Here is a 22,771-nt window from a genome sequence, read left to right as displayed (position 1 = left end):
GAGTGTAACAGAGATACCTCCACTGGTCAAGTACTTGCCAAGTAAACGGGAGGACCTGAGTTTGATCCCTAGAACTCCTGTAAGAAGCTGGACAGGGAGGTGCATGCTTATAATCCCAGCATAGAGAGGTGAAGACAGGCAGACCCCTGGGACATTCTCTAGTGCCTTAGTTCCCAGTGAAAGATCCTGTTTCCCAAAACAAGATGGCTAGCACCTGAAGTCAAACTCTGGCCTTCACATATACATGCATGCTCACAGACACACACACTCACACAAGCTAATTCAGATCACAAAACAAAAGCAGCTAGCAGCAAACCAAAGGTTACACTACTTGTGGATTGTTTGAAATGCCATCATTACCAACAGCAGTTACCACATGCAAATGTCCCTGAGAAGGATACTGTTGAATACTTAGGGTTTGTCCAAGGTTATGTCAGTTGAAATGGACCCAGACCGTGGTTGGGCCCAGATTCCCATACTCAGTAATGCATCAGCCTGAGTTTTGTATAGCCATCTTCCAATTTCCAAAGGGCAATCTGTTCTGTCAACAACAAAAAGAGACACTCTGCACACATGGGTTTTACAGCCTTGATTAACAGTGGTGGGTGGGGGCAAACTGACTCAGCAAGTATCCGCTCTTGGGCCATGCCATTCAGATGGCCTGAGCAGTCCCAGACTCACCATGGAAGGAGAAAGCAAACTCCCAGAAGTTGTTACCTGATACCCACATGAGCACCGAGGCAGGCACGTGTGTGCATGCACACATACACACATGTGCACATACACACACATGTGCATGCACACACACACACTAAATGAAATAACTTGGAAGTTATGTTTATTAGGCAATTTTCCTGGCCAAGATGAAGATATTCCTCATTTTGGAAGGGTTTCTGTTAAAGGCATAGTCTCTTCCTAGTGACAGTCATCTTTATTACCAGCGAGGAAATCTATTATACAGGCACAGAATGTGTTTCTTCACAGAGTAGCACTAAACAACTTCCTTCTACAAAGAAGAATTTGAACCTTGGCAAAGAAAGACCACCAAAGGGCAACTACTTCCTTTGTTCTTGATACATCCACAAAGGCCTGTTTTCAGTGTTTCAAACTTGTGTGTGTGTGTCTCTGGGTGTGGGTGTGTGCACACTCATGGATGTGCCACAGTGCGCATCTAGCAGTCAGAGGACACACCTGTGACGATTCTCTCCCTCCACCATATGCATCATAGGAATTGAACTCAGGTAGGCAGGCTTGACAGTAAATGCCGTTACCTTACAGAACCAATTATACCAATTGGCCTGTGTGCCAAGACCAGGGGAACTAGCCTCCCATTCAGTCGAGAACATTGTCATTCCGTATGCCTCCCATTCTCCATAGGAGGGTTGGAAAGGGCAAATGATTGATTGGACTCCCTACACAGAACAACACAGCCGGCTCTCACCCCGCTGAAGCCCTATACCTGAGATCCAAGGGCTTAATGTTTGCTTTGGACCCTTCATGGGGCCACGATAACAGCATGAGCTTCTAGGATCCCCCGTTGGCAGAGGCTGTGTGACACAAACATAGTTAAAAGAGTCAAGTTCTCTCTGTCTTTGATACTTGCTTTTTTTCCTCCTGGAAAACACCCATACAGCTCCGAGGGTACCACACTGGAGATGGCTCTCGTTGTCTCCCCAGGAGGGGCACTTTGGGCAGTGTATTTCCACTATCGCCTAACACGGTAGAGCCAAACACTTTTTGTGCAGCAAGAACTCAACCCAAGTCCTTTTTTATCAAAAGGAACTTGAAGATGTTCGGGGCCAGAAATTCCAAGCTAGGAGGAAAGCTCACCAGGCAGCAACCTCTGCTTGCCGGTCCCTAAAGGCGTTTCTGTCAATGAGGCAAAGCTGGGCTTTCTCACCATCGTGACTCCAATGAGCTTAGATGAAGCACACTTCATATGCTTTATTCTGATACCAAGAATGCAGGGATGAGTGATAGAGATGCCTCAGTGTAATCCAGAACAGAGCTGCCTTGCAGAGCTACACGCTTGGTGGCTTTTGTCATCCGAGTTCTGATCGCGACCTGATGACGTTCCCTTTACTAAGCCCAGCACATGTGAGCGCCAGGGAGCCTATGCCAGGGGCTTTGCTCTTGCCTCATTCTCTAGAGAAGGTGGGTGGGGACACCTCCCAAGAGGCCTTGCTGTATGACAGGCAGTGCCACATAGCTCACTGGCGGCCCTCAGAGTCCCAAGTTGATTGGCTTCTGTTTATTACCGCTCAGTGTGACAATGAAGATGACTACAGGGAGATAAAGAAGGCCCAAGGAGAGAAGGAGAGTGCTTCACGCCTGGCCGCCTCTGCTAATAACACCTTGTCTGGGAGCCACTGCAACCTGAACATCAACAGGTAAGCCTGGTCCTGTCGTGTCCCGTCCCCCCCACCCCCCACCCGCCACTCCACCAAGGTAGCGGTGAGCTGGACGGGGCCACTGGATCTGAAAGTCACATGCTGTGTTGAGGAAATAGAAGATCCTTTTTATTATTCTAACCTGAGTCTGCAGGCTTGCTTCCCTCAAGTCAACCAAAAGCTGTATCAGGCCCTTACCTGTAACCAGCAACCAATGACCAGGGATACACAGCTCTGAGCTCTGTGCTCCCCAAAGATGATCTCTCTCCCCCCGAAAACTTGATAGCCAAACCTTCCAAGCTCCTACTTTAATAGTAACTGCAAAGGATGTAAGACCATAAGAACCTGAAGTTACACCTAAGCTCTTGGGTGTAGACAGGTTGTAGGCTTAAAAAGGATCTGTGCTTCCAAGGTCAAACCGCTACCCAGTGACTCCTCTAAAGGAGCAGACCGGGCCACCACACACTACCTCCCTCTGTGATAAATGGTCCTCCAGCCAGGCAAGGTCCCGGGCATTCATTAAAGCAAGTCGTTTAGCATCAGTCATAGAGGCTTTTCCATTTAGAAAGCACCTCAGCCCAGACCCCGCTTTCCCTCTGCTGAGACACTTCTCACTCTCCCTGACTATACACAGAGGGTTTTTAAGGGGAGATTAATGGTTCTGCACAGCACATAAAAATGTAAACCGAAAGGTTGGGGGAAGATGTAGAGCAGCGCTGAAAGGCAAAGAGGCGGCTGGAGAGCAGAGGCACACAGGCCCGTGCACGGTGGGGATCACCTTGAGGTCGCTTCCGGAACCCTGCACAGGAGGGAGCAGACTCAGGGCTTCCACAGTCTTCTGTGCATTCCCACAGACTAGGGAAACAGGCATGAAGGGACCCTGCCCCCAAAATATTTTTTGTGCATTCGTCTAGTAAGTGCCATAACTGCGGCATAGCAATGAACACAAATGATATCGCAAGGTGTCGGAGACAACTGGAGTATAGCAAGAAAAGACCTGCAGTTTCTGCCGAGACACGATTGTGGGTATTGCTAAGATGATCCAGCTTAACCTTGCTTCTAACTAAAGGAAGTGTTCTAGTGAGAGAGGAGGATGGAACTTTTTGTCATCCAGATTCATGGACCTCAAAAATCTTGCTCTCATGACTGTCTGGCAGAGCCTCCCAGATCTGAATGTTTTGTTGACACTAAGTAATGACACAGAATGAATGAAAATGCAGAGTTCTTTCTGGAAAGGGCGGTCTGCGAACCTCTGCAATTGTGATTTTACTGCCTGTTTGACCACCGCAGGAGGACACAGAGCCGATCGCCCAGCTAGGAGGCTCTCCGTAGGATGCTTCTTTGGCCCACTTGAGTATGTAAACTTGCAACAATGAAGAAGCACCAGTCATATATACCCATGATTACATTTACTGTCACGGTTTGTTTTTCGTTACACATAAAGAATGTAAAATAATAGATACTTAGAAGCAGGTCTTTTTTCACTCAGATGTCAAGAAATGATTGCTTCTAGGCTTTCCACATCCATCCTTAACAACAGCATCCTTCCCTTTGGTAGACACAACATTGGGTTCATCCAGAACAGTTGCCTATAACATGTTACGCAGTACTTTTGGAACTAGAAATTGTCTCCACGTGTATCTATTTGTGTGGTGTTTATAAAAGCTTTGCTGTTTGTTTTAGAGGCTAGTACTTGAGGTTCCCACTGTGACTGCCAACTAAGGAAATTGCTTTTAGAAGTGACTTTAATGACTTGTTTGCTCTGATAACCAACACACACAATTAACCTGTCATAACCCCAAGAGTTACAACTAAATTTTCATTGGTTGTACCATTTTGTTGTATTTGTTGTTGTTTGTAAACTGTATTAGTTGATTCTATGTGTTTCTTTAGTTAGCAGTGATTGACTCTATTTCAGGATAACATCTCCTCCACAAATGATTCTTTTTTTTTTAATACAGAACACACAGATCCCTAGCAATAAGCATCATCATCACTGTTAAGACTTTAATATAAGTGAATCTGCCCTCTCTAATGGTTGATGTTGGAGAAATTCTATTTAAGAATAGACAGTAGTCTTTGAGGTAAAGATAAGGTTTCAGGTACCAGTTGCTTTGTTCAGTGTTTATTCTGGTCAGTCTCTGGTGAATTCAGAAACTCAGCTGTTGGAAGGTGGCTTCAGGTCTTGGAAAACCCTGCCATTTTGTGACTGTACCCTACAAGCTCAGAAGCTGGCCAGTGCCCTCTAAGAAATTAAGAGTTTGGTTACTGCTGTTGACTGCTGATTGACTTTCCCAAGCTTCCTCACACTGTGAGGAAAAGCTTGTTTGTTCGGTGTTTGTAGGTACCTGGCTGAAGAACTCAAAAGTGTGGACGTGTTACTCTTCTTAGTCTTACACTGGCAGGAGCTCAAGATTGCTGTGTGTCCTAATAGAGGCAAGAAACAGTGCATAAGATTTGTTTATCGTGTTCTGTGGTCCTAGTGCCATAAAGTCACTTCTACCATAATAATTCCCAAGAAGCTTCTTCCTGCCACCAGATTTTAAATGGGGGGATTGGGTCGTACAAGAAGCATGGCCCTTTTTCCTGTGCACACTGCGAGACTCTGTTGCTGTTTCTCTTTTCAGCTTGGCAATACCAATAAACAAAAATGAAAAAATGCTCCGGTCACCCACTTCGCCACTCTCTGACGCCTGTAAACACAAATACTCCAGCGAGGACCTGACTTCTTCCAGCCGCCCTCACGGCAATGGGGTGTTAACTTCTGCCTCTTCCAACAAAAAGCCTAAGGCTGACAGCCAGCTGCAGTCACATGCCGGAGACCTCACGGTTTGTCCTTGCCTTCTTTTCTCAGTAAACTCGAGTGAAATTCTGAGTCAGCCCACCACGCTGTCCTACACTCATGCTGGAGGCCTCATGATGAGCCCCTGAAAGCGACTTCCGGGGAGATCTGGCAGAGGAGAAGTACTCCTCCTCTCTCCACAGAATACGAAGGAAGAAGCCTGCCCAGTGGAAATTCAAAGCCCCTTCTGCTTATAACACCTCTAGGAAGCTATTTTAGATCCCAGAATAACACCGGCCCCAGACAAAGAAAATTGGGAGTTTTTTTTTCTTTAATTTTTGCTTTATTTTATTTTTTTTAAAAAGAAAACAAACTTTTTTTTCATTTTACACACCAATCCCAGTTCCCACTCCTCTCTTCCCATTCCCTCCACCTTCCCCCCATCCCGTCCCTTATTCACTCGAAAATTGGGAGTTTTAAACCAGCCAGTTCCTGTGCTGGAAACATGTCCTACCCATACATGACACACGTATATTTGGGACCGAAACACGTGCCAACATCACAGGGCTCTCAGCCTGCTCTTGTCTATCGGTGAGATGGCCAAAGAGGGAGGTTTCTAACACCGCCCTTCACCATCCATTCTAGGATGGTTCTAACGTTCCCCTGGGTGAGAGTAGAGGTATTTTAGCTTCAATGTGATCTTGGGTGAGTTGCTTAATCTCTCTGAGCCGTTTCTTTACCCAGGTCCCTCTAGATATCACTGACAGTCCCTTTAGTTCCTCCACATGGCCTCTAAGAGCGGCGTCTCCCAAGGGTGTTCTGTAATTCCAGATATTCTGTCTGAGTTCACCCTGTGCCTGTCAAAGCCAGTAGGGCTCTGTGAGGATAGAGAGAGAAAGCTTAAGAATAGGGCTATGCTCCAGGCTGTGGTGGCACACACCTTTAATCCCAGCAGTTGAGGCAGAGGCAGGCAGATCTCTCTGAGTTCTGAGTTTGAGGCCAGCCTGGTCTATAGAGCTAATTCCAGGACAGCCAGGGCTACAGAGAGAAACTCTATCCTGGAAAAAAAATGGTCTATGCAAAGAAAGATCTTAGGCAGGGATCAGTACTTAACATTTTCCCCATGAATTCAAGATGCAAAAAAAGTTGGCAGAAGGTTCTATGGGAGCCTGAGTCTTAGCATATCTTCAAACCATGCCTTTCTGTGCACCCACATTTAGAAGCAATTATCTTTAATCTTAGGCAGGAAGAATTCAGAGAGACTCTGCTAGAGAAACATGGGATGAAAAGCTATCTGTTCAGGTTTTAAAACAAAGCAGAAGTCTCCTTCACGTTTGTATCCGTGTACCATGGTCATCTGGGGTGTGCCGAGAGGTTTAGCCATTGGCTTTTTTCACTTTCTCATTCACCGCGTGCTGCTCTCTGTGCAGGGCCTTGTCCTGGGCCAGGTACCGTGCTGTGCTGTATGGTGATCACTCAGCAGATTCACCTCTGCGTCACCATGAAGCTGTGAACCCAAGCCCTCACTCCACACACCGTTACTATTAGCACCTGAGAAAGTTGCCTAGCCTGCCCAGTCTCGGTTCCCCATCCATAAAAGGAGCACACGACCTCCCTTTTGGTGCTGCTGTGAGAACAGCTATCTGCCCAGTCTCGATTTCCCCACCTGTAAAAGAAGCATGTGACCTCCCTTTTGGTACTGCTGTGGGAACAGCTTTTGACAACAGGTGCAGAAGTCCTCAGTATGAGACTTAGACACATACAGGCTGGACACCCCTAATCCAAAGGGCTCCAGAATCTGAAACTTATTGAACACCAACATAATTCTGCAAATGGATCATTCCTCACCTGATCCCTATGGTAGGTCAGAGTCAAAAAGAATCACAAAACTGGTTTAAAGCATACCGCAGATAATTGCTTTAGTGTATATATAACTGCTACATGTATAAGGGGAGACACAGATGCGTTTCATACTTAGACCTGGGTTCCATCCCTTAAATATTCAACCACTTGTGGTTCTCAGTATTTTGATTAAAGAATATACAGCCTGTATTACCTTTTCTCTATGGAAACAAAATCACCATCATTTCTAATAGTCAACAAGCAGTATTCTGTAGGTGAAAAGGTGTGCTGTCTGATGGCTCTTTCAGCCAGGTGGCCAGTGTCTCAGTGACTTCTCCATTATTTTCTGTTTAGAAAGCAGCTCACAACAGTTCCGAAAATGGCATCCTCCATACCAAGTCACGGCCACAGACTGAGCCATGGTCTCCAGGTTCCAATGGCCACAGGGACTGCAAGAGGCAGAAGCTGATCTTCGATGACATGTAAGTTTGGACCTTCTTAGTATGGTGAGGAAAGAAAGTATGATGTGGCTGTTTGCCTTTGTGTGATATGATAATTTAAATGTCCCTCTCAAATGAAGCGCTAACTTAATGTGAACCCCTGAATAAGCAAGATCCCCAGGGCTAATGGAATTGATACTCAAAACCTGAGGCAAACTGCCCTAATGGGTCTTTTTTTTAAATTATGTATATATTTGTCCGGGTATGTGTTACATGAGCATGTGCGCTCATGGATCCCCTATAGCTACAGGCAATTAGCTGCCCAGTGTGGATCCTGGGACCAAACTCTAGTCCTCTGCAAGAGCAGAGCTGCTAAGCTGTCTCTCCAGCCCCTCCAGTGAGTCTTACATCTAAGGGTGTATATTATGAGATGTTGGTGACTTTGTGCGATCAGAGGGGGGATAAAAAAGTCCTTTTGGTTTTGTAAACTGTAATAGCAAAAAAATAATAGTGGTTTACTCCTGAAGGCTGTTTCCTCCCAAGATGTAGGGTCTTTGTTAACAGTGTACACAGACCTTATGTGGAAAAAGCAGCCTGGAATCCTTTGCCCACTTCTCCTGCTAACAACAGAATGCATCTTCCGTACCCACCGTCATTTTAAAGGGATAAAGGAGGGGATGGTGGCTAAGAATGTCCAACCACGCTCTTAGGAGGCTGAAAAATCCCAGTCAGAAAGGCTGAGATGATGCTGACGATCGTTTGGCCCCCAGGGAGAAAGCAGGTCAAGGAACACCTAGGAGGAGGGGATAGAGTTTCACAAGCTCAGCCTGAATCCTGCTGACCCCTTGTTAGCTGACCCACAAGCGTGTCACATATCTACGTGAGGCAGGATACCTGAAGTCTTTGGGGAACCTTGTGCAGGAGATTCCTGCCCTGCTGCTGGCTTCCATTCCAACTGCAGAGACAGACTACAAGCCCTAAGCCCGGAAGTCAAAATACTAACTGGTCTCAACATCTCTCAGCCCTCCTCAGAAGAAAATAATAGTATCAGTGACTACTATTGTGCTTCCCTCCTTCGGGGTATCACAGAAGACGCAGCATCTCGGGAGCATCAGGCACCATGCAGGAGCTATCACTCCCCTGCCCACTCTTTGACAGCCCTAATATAGACATGGGGTATTTCCTTCTCTTTCAGCTTCCCATATTGAGTCTTTTAAGTATTAATATCACTTTATACATCAACCAGGGCACAGAGTTTGGGGGTTGGAAGTCAAATCCAAATCTTCGTGTCATTTAAGAAGCACATGCCAAGTTATCTCACTTTGGGGGATTACATGGACATCCACAAGGCCCAGGTCTCTTTTCATGGTTACTGCAGCTCCATGCCAACTCCATGCCCCTCCCTTAGCTGCTACCCCCTACCTCCGTTCACTTCCCCTTTGCTGAGCAGAATGACTGGTGCTCATTTGCCCTCAGGTCAGGTTAGGATTTTGTGCTGATGATTGGCCCTGTGAAATTTAGCCATTTTTGAAAACAGAGGCAACTAAAGTGATATTTAAGGGCATTGTGGAATTTGTGTTTTGATGTCATAGCTGATAATAGACATATTAGACATTGGGATGTTCAAAACACCAAACATCTCTGGGCTATGGTTTAGGGAGAGTGATAAAGATGAGAAAGAAACAAGAATTTATGAGAGAATTAATTCAATGACTACTTCAGTGTTCAAAACTGAAGACTAAGTCAGAAAGAGGAGCAACTGAATGGTTATACCAATCTGAAGTTTCTTGAATTTTTTAATAGGGGAAATTGTTTCTCAATATGTTCCCTGCCTATACCAATGGAGAGGCTCTGCCTGTTAGCAAGATGTGTAATTCTGGTTGCTGACTGTGCTGGGACTGTCTTCTGTTAGGGTATGGCACAATGAAATAGCAAAGCATTCTTAAATACCCATTACATGGAGAGCTGTGGACACTTGCCCCAAATGATTTGAAATCTCTAGTAGTAAAATACACATGTAATTTAAACAGTCACTGATCTAGAAAAAGCTGTGTGAAGAGTTTTGTTTGTTTGTTTTTGTTTTGCTTTTTGTTCTTTTTAAGACAGGGTCTTTCTGTGTAACAGTCCTGACTGTCCTGGAACTCACTTCGTAGACCAGACTGATCTCGAACTCACAGAGATCCTCCTGCCTCTGCCTCCTGAGTGCTGGGTTTAAAGGCATGCACCACCACTGCCCGTGGGACAATCTTTAAAACCCAAAGGCAACGAACCAACATTGTCTCTTCCTTTAAACCATAAAAATAGCTCTCCCTCAAGAGATCAGAGTCACTGACATATGCAAAATGTCGTGCATGTCTCGCTGCGGTATTAAGTGCCTACTGAGCATCAGGCACAGGCAACAGCTAGGATATGATGGATTTGTTCGCCGTAATCCTACAGTCAGGAGAGAAAAGCACATGGATGGGACCGCTCCTGTGACCACTAGAGCCACACTTCCTCCTCTTCCCACTTTTTCTCATCACCCTTCTTTTCCCCTTCCTCCTTCCTGTCCTCTTTCTCCTACCCCACTTTTCTTCCTTCCCTTCTGTCATAATTTGCTTCAACTTGACTCACCTGGAAAGAGGAAACCTCAACTAAGCAATTGAGAATGGCCTGTGGGTGTGTCTTGAATGCCCAGCCCACTGTGGGCGGTACCATCCCTAGGCAGACAACAACAAGAAGCCTCTTCCTGCCCCACGTGGCTTTTTCTGTCTTTTCCTTCCCTCCTCACTTTCCCCCTGACAACGTCTGCCCTGACAGCCTCCTTGATCAAGAAAGTCCTCGGCTCCTGTCACTTTCCTTGGCTTATATTCACGGAGGGTGACAACAAGCATGGAGAAGAACAGAGAAGCTGCCAGAACAAGGGAAAGGGCCAGCTCATTAGGACCAGAGAAACTGAGGAGGTGGTGGAGAGCCAGTTAGAGTGATCCAGAGAGGACCAGATGCCAGGCTGTCATTTGGTTCTTAAAGCTGCGTCGTGTAGCTTGAAAGAAAGGAAGGAAGGAAAGAGAGAAAGAATGAAAGAAAGAAGCTCATCCTTTTGTATTATAAATACTTGTTAATGGTTGAATAAACATGCGATTCCGACAACAACTGAATCCACCAGGCTGTCAAGAATGAGCACTGAATAAACAGGGCTGAATTATAAATACCCTTCCCAGGGGAAGCCCTGGATTTTTTCTTATCTTTCTCTTTCTCCATGAACCTGCATGAAAGTCCGTTTAAATTCCTGTTCTTACACATCTCGTTTCCTGTGTTTCTTACCAATTAAGCCCCAGTTAGAGCTTTGGGGATGCAAATGAACCTAAGGGGCTAACACTCACTTCAAAACTGGAATCAAGGTCGGCTTGTTCTTGGTAAGCTGCAAGTGCAGACCAGCGGCTGTGCTGATCCTCCTCCCCTGACATTCAGCAGAAGCATGAAAAGCGTGACAGCTACTACTCCACAGCCTCCGTAGGAAGGTGGCACCGGCGTGATTAACAGACTCTTCCTTTAAAAGACAAAATCTGTGAGAATTTATGTCAGGGAGTGGCGACGCTCGCTTCACCGCGCAGCTCAGGTACGGGTCTTATTAGTACCAAGCCGTGAGCTATATATTATTTGGTGTCATAATTAGTGACAAGGGAGCTTTGGCCAAGGAAAATTGAGAGGGATCTGGGATGGGAAGCCTCCGTCCAGGAGTCCCGAATTCACGGAGCTAAGTGGTAAAGGGCTTGGCGGCGTGAAATAAAGCCTGGCTCCCGCCAGCCATATTGCTGCGTTGGAAGCCAGCAGGGCTGGAGGCCAGCACTGCCTGCTGCTTGCTGAAGGATGTGCTGTCCCCTGCCCATATTTCACATACAAGAGACAGTCACGACCAGAGCAGTCAGCCAATCCACCAAATGTCCCATCTGTCCCCACGACACCAATAATAGGAGCGGAGCTACCTAACCCTCGGGGCACGGAGTGGAGACTCCCTGGGACACACAGTGCTGAAGACCGTGAGCTTGTAAAATGTGAGTGGGAGGAGGGGTGGGCACTTGACATTTGTAATGCAATTATGTGCAGCAGTCTCCTTGCTAAAAGGATTTTAATTTTATAGAGGACGGGAAGATTCCCGTATATGAGAGGTTGAATCTCCTGCAGCATGATTTAATCAAAGGAAGCCAACCAGAATTTTTGCATAGGCCGTGTGAGAGCCAGGCAGGGCGATCTGGGGACCTTTCCATGGCACTGTTGTTTTGGGGGAGACCCTTTCCTCATTGCTGCAAAGCTGGACCCCCTCTTTTTGTTCCTAAGGAATTATTTCCATTGTGAATTCCTTTCTCGGGCTAGGCCCTTATTTTATTTTGGCCAATGGAAAAACAAAAAGAGAAACTCCAGGTGGGAGGAGAAGGACATCTCTCTCTTGATGAAATCTTCAGGCTTTGCTGTAATTGATCATTTTAAATGTCCAACCCAGAGAGTAATAACACTGAGGCTGATGATTCTCCATTTCAATAAAAGTTTCTTAAGTGATTAAAAGCTTGCCTCCCTTAGCCAGCACAACTGAGTCCTGTGGGGAGCACGAGGAAGGCTCTCCTCTCCTGAGAAGCCAGGGTCCAGGCACTTAGAGTTCCAGTCCACGTCAAGGTTGTAGGAATGAAAGCTGCACCCGAATCCTTGTTGCTTACACACCATCTACCTGCATCCGCAGGGGTGTGTGCAGACAGCCAACATTAGCCCCTGGGAGTCCCCCTGTCCTCAAACACCCCCCCCCCCCCGCTGCCAATAGTGACTGCTGGAGGGGGACAGGTGGCAGAACACTCGCCCAGCGTGCATGAAGCCCTGGGTGTGACCCCTGGTTCTGCAAGCTAGCACTACCAAGCAGCTGTGTGTGAAAAAGAACTATTTAACCCCTTCCATGGTCAGTCTCCTTTTGGAACAAGCGCTTCAAGGCTGAGGGCACAGTCACACCCTGAGGTGTTACAGTGTCACATCAGCTGACATTGGCAGTATCAGACGAAAATTCCTTGGCTGTCATGGTTTCTGCTCCTCTGTCTGATGTGGATTTCAGTGTCTCCAAGCAAACCTTGTCCCGCTCGCTCCACACCCAGGAACCTGTTTGTTCAAACACAGCGAGCTCTCATCCCTGCCAGTTTGCACAAAACATACTTGCTCTGTGGAAGGACGGCCTTTCAGAGAGGTAGGAATTACAGAAAGCAGCGTGCCAGCTTCTCCATGGGAGACCATTCATCTCTCTCTCCCCCTCAGCCACGAAGGAGAACAAAAAGCAAAGGCTGCTTCTAAAGCTCATGTGCGAGGAGATCTGTCAGGTCCCTCGCACCCTGCGGCGGCTCGGAGCCAAGGCCGCATGTTTGTAGGTGGCGGTGGTGGAAGAAAGGGAGGAAAGAAAGTGTACCGTTCAGATCCAGTACACCGATGGCTTTCGTTACCGAGAACTCTCAGAACAAAGATGCACATGGCTGTGCACCGGCTCTGCCATCAGCCAGTTCTGATTTCTGTGGCCCACTGGACGCAGTTCCGTTCACAACGTTTAATTGCACTTTTTTTCACGTGCCCATGGCCATCGTGAAGTACTATGAAAAATAATGCGAGCGGTAATATTGCAGAAGTTTAAAAACTCTAGATTTCCCACGTAAAAGCAGATTCAGTGGAAAATCCATTTTATACTGAGATGATGAGGTTTTATTTCAAGAACCTTTGATATATTAGATTCTGTACCTGTGACAGCGGTGAGGGCAATTTCATTTTTCCTTCTGACTTGTATATGGCTGTAGAAAGCAATGCCTTCGGGTTAGTGTGCATCCACAGCCACCCTGGACAGTCTGAGTGAGTGGCATCCCAGTGGTCCCAATGACTTTATAATGGCCTGATTTAAGAGCATAGCAGTAGAAATCACCTGAGAGGAGAAAATGGGCCAATCTTTGGGCAATTTTCAGTGCTTAGTACAGTGAGCCCTCCATTATATGCAAAAGGGATTCTAACAAGCGTGTTTGTAAATGGTCCATGGATGGCACCGGGTTTTCTTTTAGCGTGGCAGGTTACTGTTGTAGCTGCCAGAATCCGGTCAGCAAATGGGATGAGTTCCTTACCTCCAGGCACTGCTGTGTGTCTGTGACTCAGGCTCCGTATCAGGCTTGGAAAGCACATTCCTGTGCTGCAGGTAAGAACAGCATTGTTTGAAGAACCCGTATTAGGGGCTATCGGCTACCACCACCTCGAAGAGTAACTTAGAAAGCCTGTGAAGTCTAAGATGGCATAGCTTATGACCAAAAGAATTTCTTTCCCATGAGAATAAAATGCATTTAAAGTGACAATCTTATAGTGGTGAGGTCTACAAAACAGGACACACGGAAAAGGACCAAACTTGGATACTAGAGTGTAGAGCAGATAATGATGTGAAGAATTTCAAGTTGCCATGGAGACAGTCTTCGGCTCATTGGCCATGATGCTGCACCCTCTCAGAAGGCACCACTCTCCCCTAGGCTCGGAAGAAATTCAGTACGATTCGAGGATTACCGTAGGCTGGAGAAGAATGCAAAGGTCACCAGCATGATTGCTGCTGAAATGTGCCAGGGACCAAGCTGCCCCATGCCGTAACTGTAGCGCTGTGGACATGGAAGGTAATTAATTACCCACAATGTATAGAATAGCCAAGTTCTCTGTGACGTGGGAAGGACCGGGAGAAACATAGGTGACGCTCCTAGGAACTGTTCCTGGCAATGGTCAGACTTCGTTCCTGATAAGATTTGGTGAACACTCAGTGAATGAGCAGAGAACAGACTATTCCAGACAGGGGAAAGGAAGAGCAGGGCTACCAAACAGGAGCGGCATGCCATCAAAATTAATTGAACTGTCCCAGATTTTACTCGGCATCCCTGGTGAATACCTAACCTGAGCTAAGATTTGACCTCAGAAGCCCCAGAGATTGATTTGGGAACTGGAGACACAACAGAAACCGTGTTTGGAGTTGAACCCTAGAACCTAGAACCAGAGTTGATAAAAGCCAGCTTGGAAGGTACATCTTTAAGAAAAGAAGAATGCTTAACAGGAACCTGGACACATCTGGCAACAAGAGAGAGAAGTGAAAACTAATCCCTCCTCAGCTGTAGGCCCTGGGATCTAAGGCTCAGCAGTCAGTCTAGGCTTAGACTAGAGGTGAGCTCTGATCGTCTGTGTTGGGATGGGAAGCCAAAGAGCAAACGCGGCAGCACACCCGTTCCTGCTGATGCTATGACAGCAGATGCATGTCACGACTCAACAGTAGACCGTGGATTTTTGGATGTCATGACTCCAAACCTGCAGGATCACAGCCATCTAGAAATGATCCCTAACCCACAGACTTCTGATTGTCACCACTGGCTTGTCACTTTGAACCATTACACTTGTGTCACTTCGGGATGTTGGTAATGAAGGAGGTTGTACTTACTTGGGGCAGGGTATTCATGGAAACTGCATAATTTCTGCTCAGTCTTACTGTGACTCTAAAAATGCTCTAGGAAATGTGTTTGAAAGCGAAAGCAAGCAAGTAGTAATGGCGAAAATTGCCAAAATTTGAATCAGTAAGTATGTAGCCAAAGACTGTCAAGGCATCTGAAAAGCCGTTCAAGTGGAGTTGTGGGTCCCTCAGCGATGCGCTCGAACAGCAAAGGTGGAGGCAGCAGGCCCGTTTTACTGAGGAAACCTTCAGCCACACCAGACACCCATCAAGGGGAATGGAAGGCTGTGGACCTGCATGGGAAGGAGAATGGGGAGGGAGCAGTTGCCCACAGACAGACAGTTACGTTCGGGAGACCGTGCGGTTGTGTTATCTCTTCTTTGTGGTGACAAACCAACACGTCAGTCCCAGTAGGCTGCCACAACTCAGTCAGTATTTGTAGAGAAAAAGAGGCTGGACACGAGGTCCTTTTGTTGTTCTTTCCCATGGTTTTTGACCCAAAACTTATTATTAGTTTTGATCCTGAGCTTTGTTTCTCACTTTGACGAATAAAATGTCATGTTTTGGTCAACCCGCGTTTATTGTCATAGCACATTACTGTTTCTCTAGGCATTCTGATCTCTTTGAATAAAGGAATGTTCTGATTACCTGGTATTCCAATGAGGTAAATGACCCATTAGAATCTAAAATAAGACAGTTTAAAATAAGCGTATCATAATAGGTTAAACAGTCCATGACTAATCTCTCTGGTGACATCCTATCCCCTGGTTGGTATCTGCTGTTTATGAGTAGGTCAAGTTTATTGATTACCTAACACACAAAATACAAAGAAGTTTATGCTGATGGCGTCTAAAGGATGTGAAAGGTTTTTTTTTTTTAAATTAATCTATTAGACAACATTTTAAAGGCACCGACCGATGATGAGTGGCTTAGTGTGACTTAGGGTTGTTGTGCACATTCAGATCGGTCTCAGGACAAATTACCCTCATCTCCCAGAAGAGTCGGCGCTGGCCAGGGTTATTGCTTTAATAATACACATGTCTAATGCTCCTGTTTACCAGCGAACTAATCAGCACTCTGGAGGATACATGCCGTGTTTGCATTGTTACAAGGTAGACATCATTTTACAATTAACTTCATTACAACTGAAACATAATCATACTCCATCACAGTTCTTGGGTTTTCACTGTGAGGCTTTAAGACAATTAACTATATGTGCACACAACTCTAGGTACTATTTATGCATATAAACGGCACACGCATAAGAAAAGATAAATACTGTCACTCATACATTTCTGTGAGATGATTACGAGATATATTTGCAGTTCTTAAGTTAAAGGGGAGTGGTTTTCTGTAGAGACTATGCAAAATAAGAGTTTTTCACTCTTTTCTTATCCATACAGTAAAAAAAAAAATCTTATTCACAAATTAGGCACTAAGGGACCACATTAAAGCAACTATAAATATAGACTATCTACATGTATTGAGTGGGTTTTGAATTGCTAACTTAGGAGAAAAATAATGTATTTTGTATACAGGCTGTAATTTGAAAGTGCAAAAAGTATACATGACTCCATATTAAGCAGAGTTTTTAAATTGTGCCTTATGTTTGAATGAAAGAGAAGCATATTTTCAACAGACCTTGCACTTAAGCAATAATGGCATCTAATATTCTCTCCTTGTAGGCCTCGTAGTGCAGATTATTTTATGCAAGAAGCTAAACGGATGAAGCATAAAGCAGATGCGATGGTGAGACCCTTTTCTTTCCAGATTTGTTCATCTAAATTGTGTTTGTACTGCAGCTTTATCGCTGGGGCAATACAGCCGGGGTAATTATAAAATCTATTACAAGGGTGGCTGGGCCTGCTAAATGGGAAGATGTTTATATAATCAAAGGCTCATAGCCCAATAAATTATGACTTCACTCGGTAATGTCGAACTGGAAGAAAGCCCTGGATAAATGAATATTTCTATTTAGTCTCAAGGTTTGAATAGTAACCAGAACCAGTGGAGTCAGTGGGCAGAGCTATTAGAAATAAATTGAATTTGCATTTTCCTCTCTAGCTGGCCTAGCTGGCTCTTCCTTGGCTCAATCCCACAAATCTCTTTTCAGGATGACTAGTGTTCCCTGTGTACATCTGTGTAACATGGGGGGGGGGCTGCTTGTTTGTTGGGGTTTTCTGTCCCGCCCGGCACCCCAGCTATTTAGTCCCAGAGAAAAACCACATAAAGATCTCTATAAGTTATAAAGCTGATTGGCCCATGAGGTAAGGCTTCTTACTGGCTAACTCTCATATCTTGATTAACCCATTTTTCTGATCTGTTTTAGCCATGTGGCTCAGTACCTTTTTTAGTGGGGCAGATCATATCCTGCTGCTTCGGTGATCTGGGTAGGAGTGGGAGGAATCAACTTCCTCCTTCCCAGAATTCTCCTGCTCTCCTTGCATCATTTCCACTTCCTATCTGGTTTTCCCACCTATACCTCCTGCCTGGCCAATCAGCGTTTATTTAAAACATGATTGACAGAATACAGACAATTCTCCTGCACCACATCTGCCCAAAAGGAGTGCATGCCCTGATGTGTACAGCATAGACACCGTCGCCCACACTTAAACCTTAAGGTCAACATGACTTGATCTTTGCGAAGGATAGCTTTTCTGACTTGGGTGATCTATTTTGGAGACCTTAAGGATTTCTGGCAAGAAATAGACTTTTAGTTTGTTTGGTTTGGGTTTGTTTGCTTTCTTAGATCACACGGTAGTTTCACCAGGGCTCTCCCAAATGGATGCCTTTTTTCCCAAAAATTCTAGTCCTCTTCTCCTTCAGATTCATAGCAAAGATCAGTCAGGGGACTGGAGATAAAGGTGGTATCTCAGATACCTTTCAGAATGTGAGTCCAGTGAGGAAGATACTAAATCCTACCAGCTGCTCTCCCAGCGTGCCTGACGCTGCCCACCACACAGTTAGCACCTAACATCAACTGCCAGGGAACGCTGGGGTCATGTGGACATGGCCAGTGAATATCAAAAATAGAGACAGTCACATAGGACAGCTCTCGTCCACACAGCCCCATAATCCCAAGGTCATCCAAAGAAGCTGATGTGTGGATCTCTGTGTCTTCAGTACCCTGTTATTTTAAAAAAAAGAAAAGAGAGAGAGAGAGAGAAGAAGGGAAGGAAGGGAAATAATTAATGCATGGCCACTTTTTGGCAAAAACATTACACTTTTAAATCATCGTTTTAAATATGGTGAGATTTGCTACCTGAAGCCGTCATCCAAGGCTTCCTGGCTCTATTCACCTAACTCCATCTTGCCCAACTCTACCTTCCCTATCCCTTGGCAGCCTCTCATCATGCCTCGTTCATGCCAGCCCACATGTCTGTCCGCTCACACGATCACACCCACACCCTCAGTGTCCTCCCCAGATCCAGCCAAGTCATTCAGTTCCTCCCTCTATCATCTCAGTCTCCTGCCTGAAGCCTCCCTCCCCCACTCTCTCCCTCCCATCTTGCATTAGACTCCTCTGTCTGTGTTCCGTCCATCACAGACTGCCTTGTGTATTGAACTCTCCTGTGGTGTACAGTTTTTGCTTTCTAAATGTCTTATGCGTCCCTGGAAGGAGCTTTTGTGAATCAAGTACATGTACCCCAAAATTAAGTGCTTTAGAATGAAATTAGTTCCTTAACAGCATTGCCATTGCTATGACTTACAAGTGTTAAAACTTTTATTCATTAATGAGTAAAAATTTATTAATTTTCTTTCAAGACAGGGTTTCTCTGTAGCTTTGGGGCCTGTTCAAGAACTAGCTCTTGTAGACCTGGCTGGCCTTGAACTCATAGAGATCTGCCTGCCTCTGTCTCCTGAGTGCTGGGATTAAAGGCGTGCACCACCACCACCGCCTGGCTATTTAATTTATATTCATTTTCAAAGAGGTATCATTGTTAATGAAAGTCGGTGATGTATTTTTATATTTATTTGTGTTTGTAGTAGGACTGAGAGTAGTTAAGAGTAGGGATGTGGTTTGTTTCTTTGATGAACAAGTCATGGGGAAACAGAGGTGATTCTGCAAGGTGAGAATATGCGACTTTCTAGAGCAGTGGTGTCTAGAGCCAGAGCCTCTGTTTGTAGCTCCAGGCTTGGGAGAACTCGGGGCTGCACATCCGACTCGTGGCTGCTGCAGAGACAGCACCGACAGCGACACCTGGCCTTTCCAGGTGTGTCCAGCTGAGCGGGCTGTGTTGCAGTTTCTGTGCTGAGTAGCATAAATATATGCAGTGTGGAGAACCCCAGGAGTCGTTCTTGTGGTTGAGTTTCAGCTCTGGGTCGTGTTTTGTGAAAGTGAAATATAGAACCTTAAGCAAATCTCCGTTCATCCCTTCTCAGTCTTCCCTTTCGTGGGGCTCTGTGAATAGTGATGCACGTGGGGACACGGAGTCCCAGATAACATGAGGCAGTGGTCAAGGCCCTGAGCCATCATTGTTGAGGCTGGAAAAAGCAGGCATGGAAGCCCAAGTGTGGATCCAGACCTGTGAACTTGGACACACATCTAGCACCAAGGGAGAGGACAGGGAGTGAATTTGCCAAGCCACTGGGGAGAAGGAAACGGAGCTTGGCAAAGTGGAAGGAAGGTGTCCCGTGAATTCTCCACTCTCTTGCCTCACTAGAGTGGCAATCTGAGCAAATAACTAGCGAGGATTTACACTACGTCCCTTTCATCCAGGGGAGGTGGGCCCCAAGCTCCCATAGCATGTCCTCAGGCTGCAGATGGCTCAGAGATTTACACACTGTTTCATATACATGCGTGTCTCTGATATACAGCTAAGCACAGGAAGACACTAACAGTAACTAGTAACTGATAATGATGTAGGACATTAATAGAGAGCTGTGATAATAAAATGTATAAGCTCATGAATTATTTATTTCTGGAATTTTCCTCATAACATTTTCAGACCTTGCTGACCACAGGAACCTGAAACCATGGGAAGTGAGCTATGGATAGCAGCAAGGGCTACATAGCTATTTCTTCTTTCTTTTTTTTTTTTTCTCTCAGCTCCATTTCACGGGGTTTTGGAGCTCAAAAGTTGGGTTTCTCAAAGCATATAAACTATATGGCGATGCCCCTTGTTTAAATAAACAAAACAACAAATTAAAAAAACCTTCTATTAAGGAAGACACCTCTGATTGTGTTGTCAGGTGGAGAAGTTTGGAAAGGCCTTGAACTATGCTGAAGCAGCCTTGTCCTTCATCGAATGTGGAAATGCAATGGAACAAGGCCCAATGGAATCCAAGTCTCCGTACACCATGTATTCTGAGACGGTGGAGCTCATCAGGTAAGTCTGCTTCCGGCAGAGCTGTGGGGGAAGCAGGAAGGATATACTACATATGGGGAACACTAAGAAAAGAACCGCAGCCTGCAGTATCGGCCGCTGGGGACCAGTGTTCATTTCCTAAAATAAGAATAGGGAGGGACTTACGACTTTCACGTAGTGTGCCTCCCTATTTTCTGTGTGAGGCAAGGCGGGCGTCCCCTGCACAAAGCCTCCTTGACTATCCGAGAAAGAGGCAATGTCGGAGTGAGCTGGGACGTGTCCTCTCAGCTAGGAAGTGCTAGGTGTGGAACTCATACTATCTAAGCTGCTTGGAAATTAGAAGTCAACAGGGACTAAAGTGGAGATAAAAGACCACGGTAGAAGAGTTGCCCAGCCACACAAGCCGCTGCGTTCAGTCCTCACCATTCAAATGCATAAATGTGTTCATTCATTCTACCTCTTAGAAGGGGTGAGGAAAAGATAATCATAACATCATTCTAAAATGTGTAGTATACTTAAAATGCAAAGAAAAACCTGCCTGCAATTCACAACCCCTAGACAACAAAGAGGACCCTAAGAGAGGCATACGTGGATCTAATCTACATGGGAAATAGAAAAAGACGAGATCTCCTGAGTAAATTGGGAGCATGGGGATCATGGGAGAGGATAGAAGGGAAGGGGGGAGGAAGGGAGGGGAATGGAGAAAATTACATAACTCAATAAAACAATAAAAATGTGTAGTATACCTAAGTAGATATTTCTCAGAAGAAAACATATAAATGGACAATCAGAGTATCACTTAGCAACAGGGTATTAAAACCAGAGGCAGACCCCAGTAAGTAGTCTGTGCTTGTTAAATATTTGAGGTTAAGTAGCCAAACCATGGGGCCTACAGTGAATGTCAGTGTCATGTTCTGCTTAAAGACTAAAAAAAAACCATGAACAAATAAATCATAACCACGTCGAAAGCCCATCAGACACACAGGATGCAGATGTGCCACACTCTACATCCATGGACACAGGCCACCTTGTCCAGACAGAGAACGCAGTTCAGAATGAGTGAATCCCCGCACTGCACAGAAAATGCAGCCAAGGAGAGATTTCTCTACCTGCAGGACGACTGTGGCTAGCTAAGGATAAGATGTGCTTCAGAGCAGCTCCGGGAAAGGTTGCTTGGTTAACATTCTCACTAAAAAAGAAAAAAAAAACAAATTAAAAGATGATGTGCTAACCTCCCTGGCTTCTCGGTATAGAATGGGAATATGTATCATAATGTCAGGTGGTGCCCCATAAAATGTAACTAGTTATGCAGTCTTAATAAGGAGAAAGCCAGCTATATGACTATGGATTTTGTAAATCTGTGTCTTACCCGTCAGACCTGGCTCTCATCTCCCTAGCCAGGAGACACTGGGGAACCAGGAGCAGGAGCAGCGGCATCTCTCTCTACAAGTGAGAGAATCCCTGTCTCTCAGGACCCCAGAGGGCAAAGGACCATGACCAATTCATGAGAACAAAGCCACCTTGAGATTCTCACCCCTGCGCACTGTTTTGTTGGGAATTATATTCCCAGCCCGTGTACTTCCAGGTCACATTCCAACTATAGCAATCATAATCACAGAAGATCCAATTTTTTTTTTCACTATCACTAGAACCCCAGAATGAGAGGAAAAGAGAGTGGGGCAGAAAGCGTATTGGAAGACATGCTGGCTGGAAATCACTGAACTTGTCAAAGGACAGGTTCAAAAAGCCAGGAAAGAGCCAACTGGGATACACTTAAAGAAGCACATACCAAGTCACAGCATAGCAGCATGTGACAACAAACCCAGAATCCTGGAAGTAGCCAGAGAGAAAAGGCGTGTTGTCAGTAATAAAACCACTTCCGAGGACAGCAGTGGTGTCCTCTCTAGGGCAGGAGGGAGTGTGCTGGTCTCCAGGTACAGAAAAAAGGGACTGTCTGGCATTAGGTCAGGCTGACACAAGTAAAGAGGAAGGAGGAATCCCCTGATTTCCCTCTCGTGTTCTCAGAGCATGAGGGGAGGGTTGGAAGGAAGGCACAACAACACAGCAACAAAACCAAAACCAAAACAAAACAAAAAAAAACTAATTTTATTTGGAAAATGCCATCATGTAACCTAATTATTGTAAACTAATAAAAAAAAAAACTAAACTAAAAAAATACTATTTTAAAACCGAGGGAACGTCTCAGTAAAAAGGGGAGAGTGGAGGAAGCGCTCTCGGCGTGCCTAGGAGGAAAGAGCAGAAGTGTGGCTGTGTACACAGTAAACGGTTCCTTCCAGGGAGTTTCGTAAATCATATTTGATGGGTGAAACAAAATTTATACCAGCATCTGGTACTCAAGATAATATTTTATAGAAGAAGGGGCAGTAAAGGCTTCTATGCTTCAGTCAGACTGTAGGTCACACAGGCAGGGTTTTATCCAGGGTGAGCGCTGGGGAAGCTGCAGAGGGATGCACTTGGGACCTAGAAACCTACCGCAGGAGGATGGCATTGCTGTTTCAGCCGTTTTCAGCAAAGCACGTGTTCCGCCA

General features: G+C 45.6%; 1 protein-coding gene across 5 annotated transcripts in view; it reads left to right on the top strand.

Annotated features, from left to right (window-relative positions):
- The window catches only part of Aff3 (ALF transcription elongation factor 3), a 511,084-nt gene that overhangs the window by 475,339 nt on the left and 12,974 nt on the right, over window positions 1-22,771 (top strand). For all 5 annotated transcript variants that reach the window (XM_087898095.1, XM_087898094.1, XM_087898092.1 and 2 more), the window contains 5 exons: window positions 2,266-2,390; window positions 5,018-5,219; window positions 7,369-7,496; window positions 16,599-16,662; window positions 20,107-20,243. In XM_087898095.1, coding sequence (XP_087754221.1) covers window positions 2,266-2,390; window positions 5,018-5,219; window positions 7,369-7,496; window positions 16,599-16,662; window positions 20,107-20,243 — 656 coding nt within the window. The remainder of the gene's footprint in view (window positions 1-2,265; window positions 2,391-5,017; window positions 5,220-7,368; window positions 7,497-16,598; window positions 16,663-20,106; window positions 20,244-22,771) is intronic.

Source organism: Myodes glareolus, chromosome 18, assembly GCF_982192425.1.
Source record: "Myodes glareolus chromosome 18, mMyoGla1.1, whole genome shotgun sequence".
Taxonomy (NCBI): domain Eukaryota; kingdom Metazoa; phylum Chordata; class Mammalia; order Rodentia; family Cricetidae; genus Myodes; species Myodes glareolus.
This window is presented reverse-complemented; position numbering and strand designations above follow the sequence as displayed.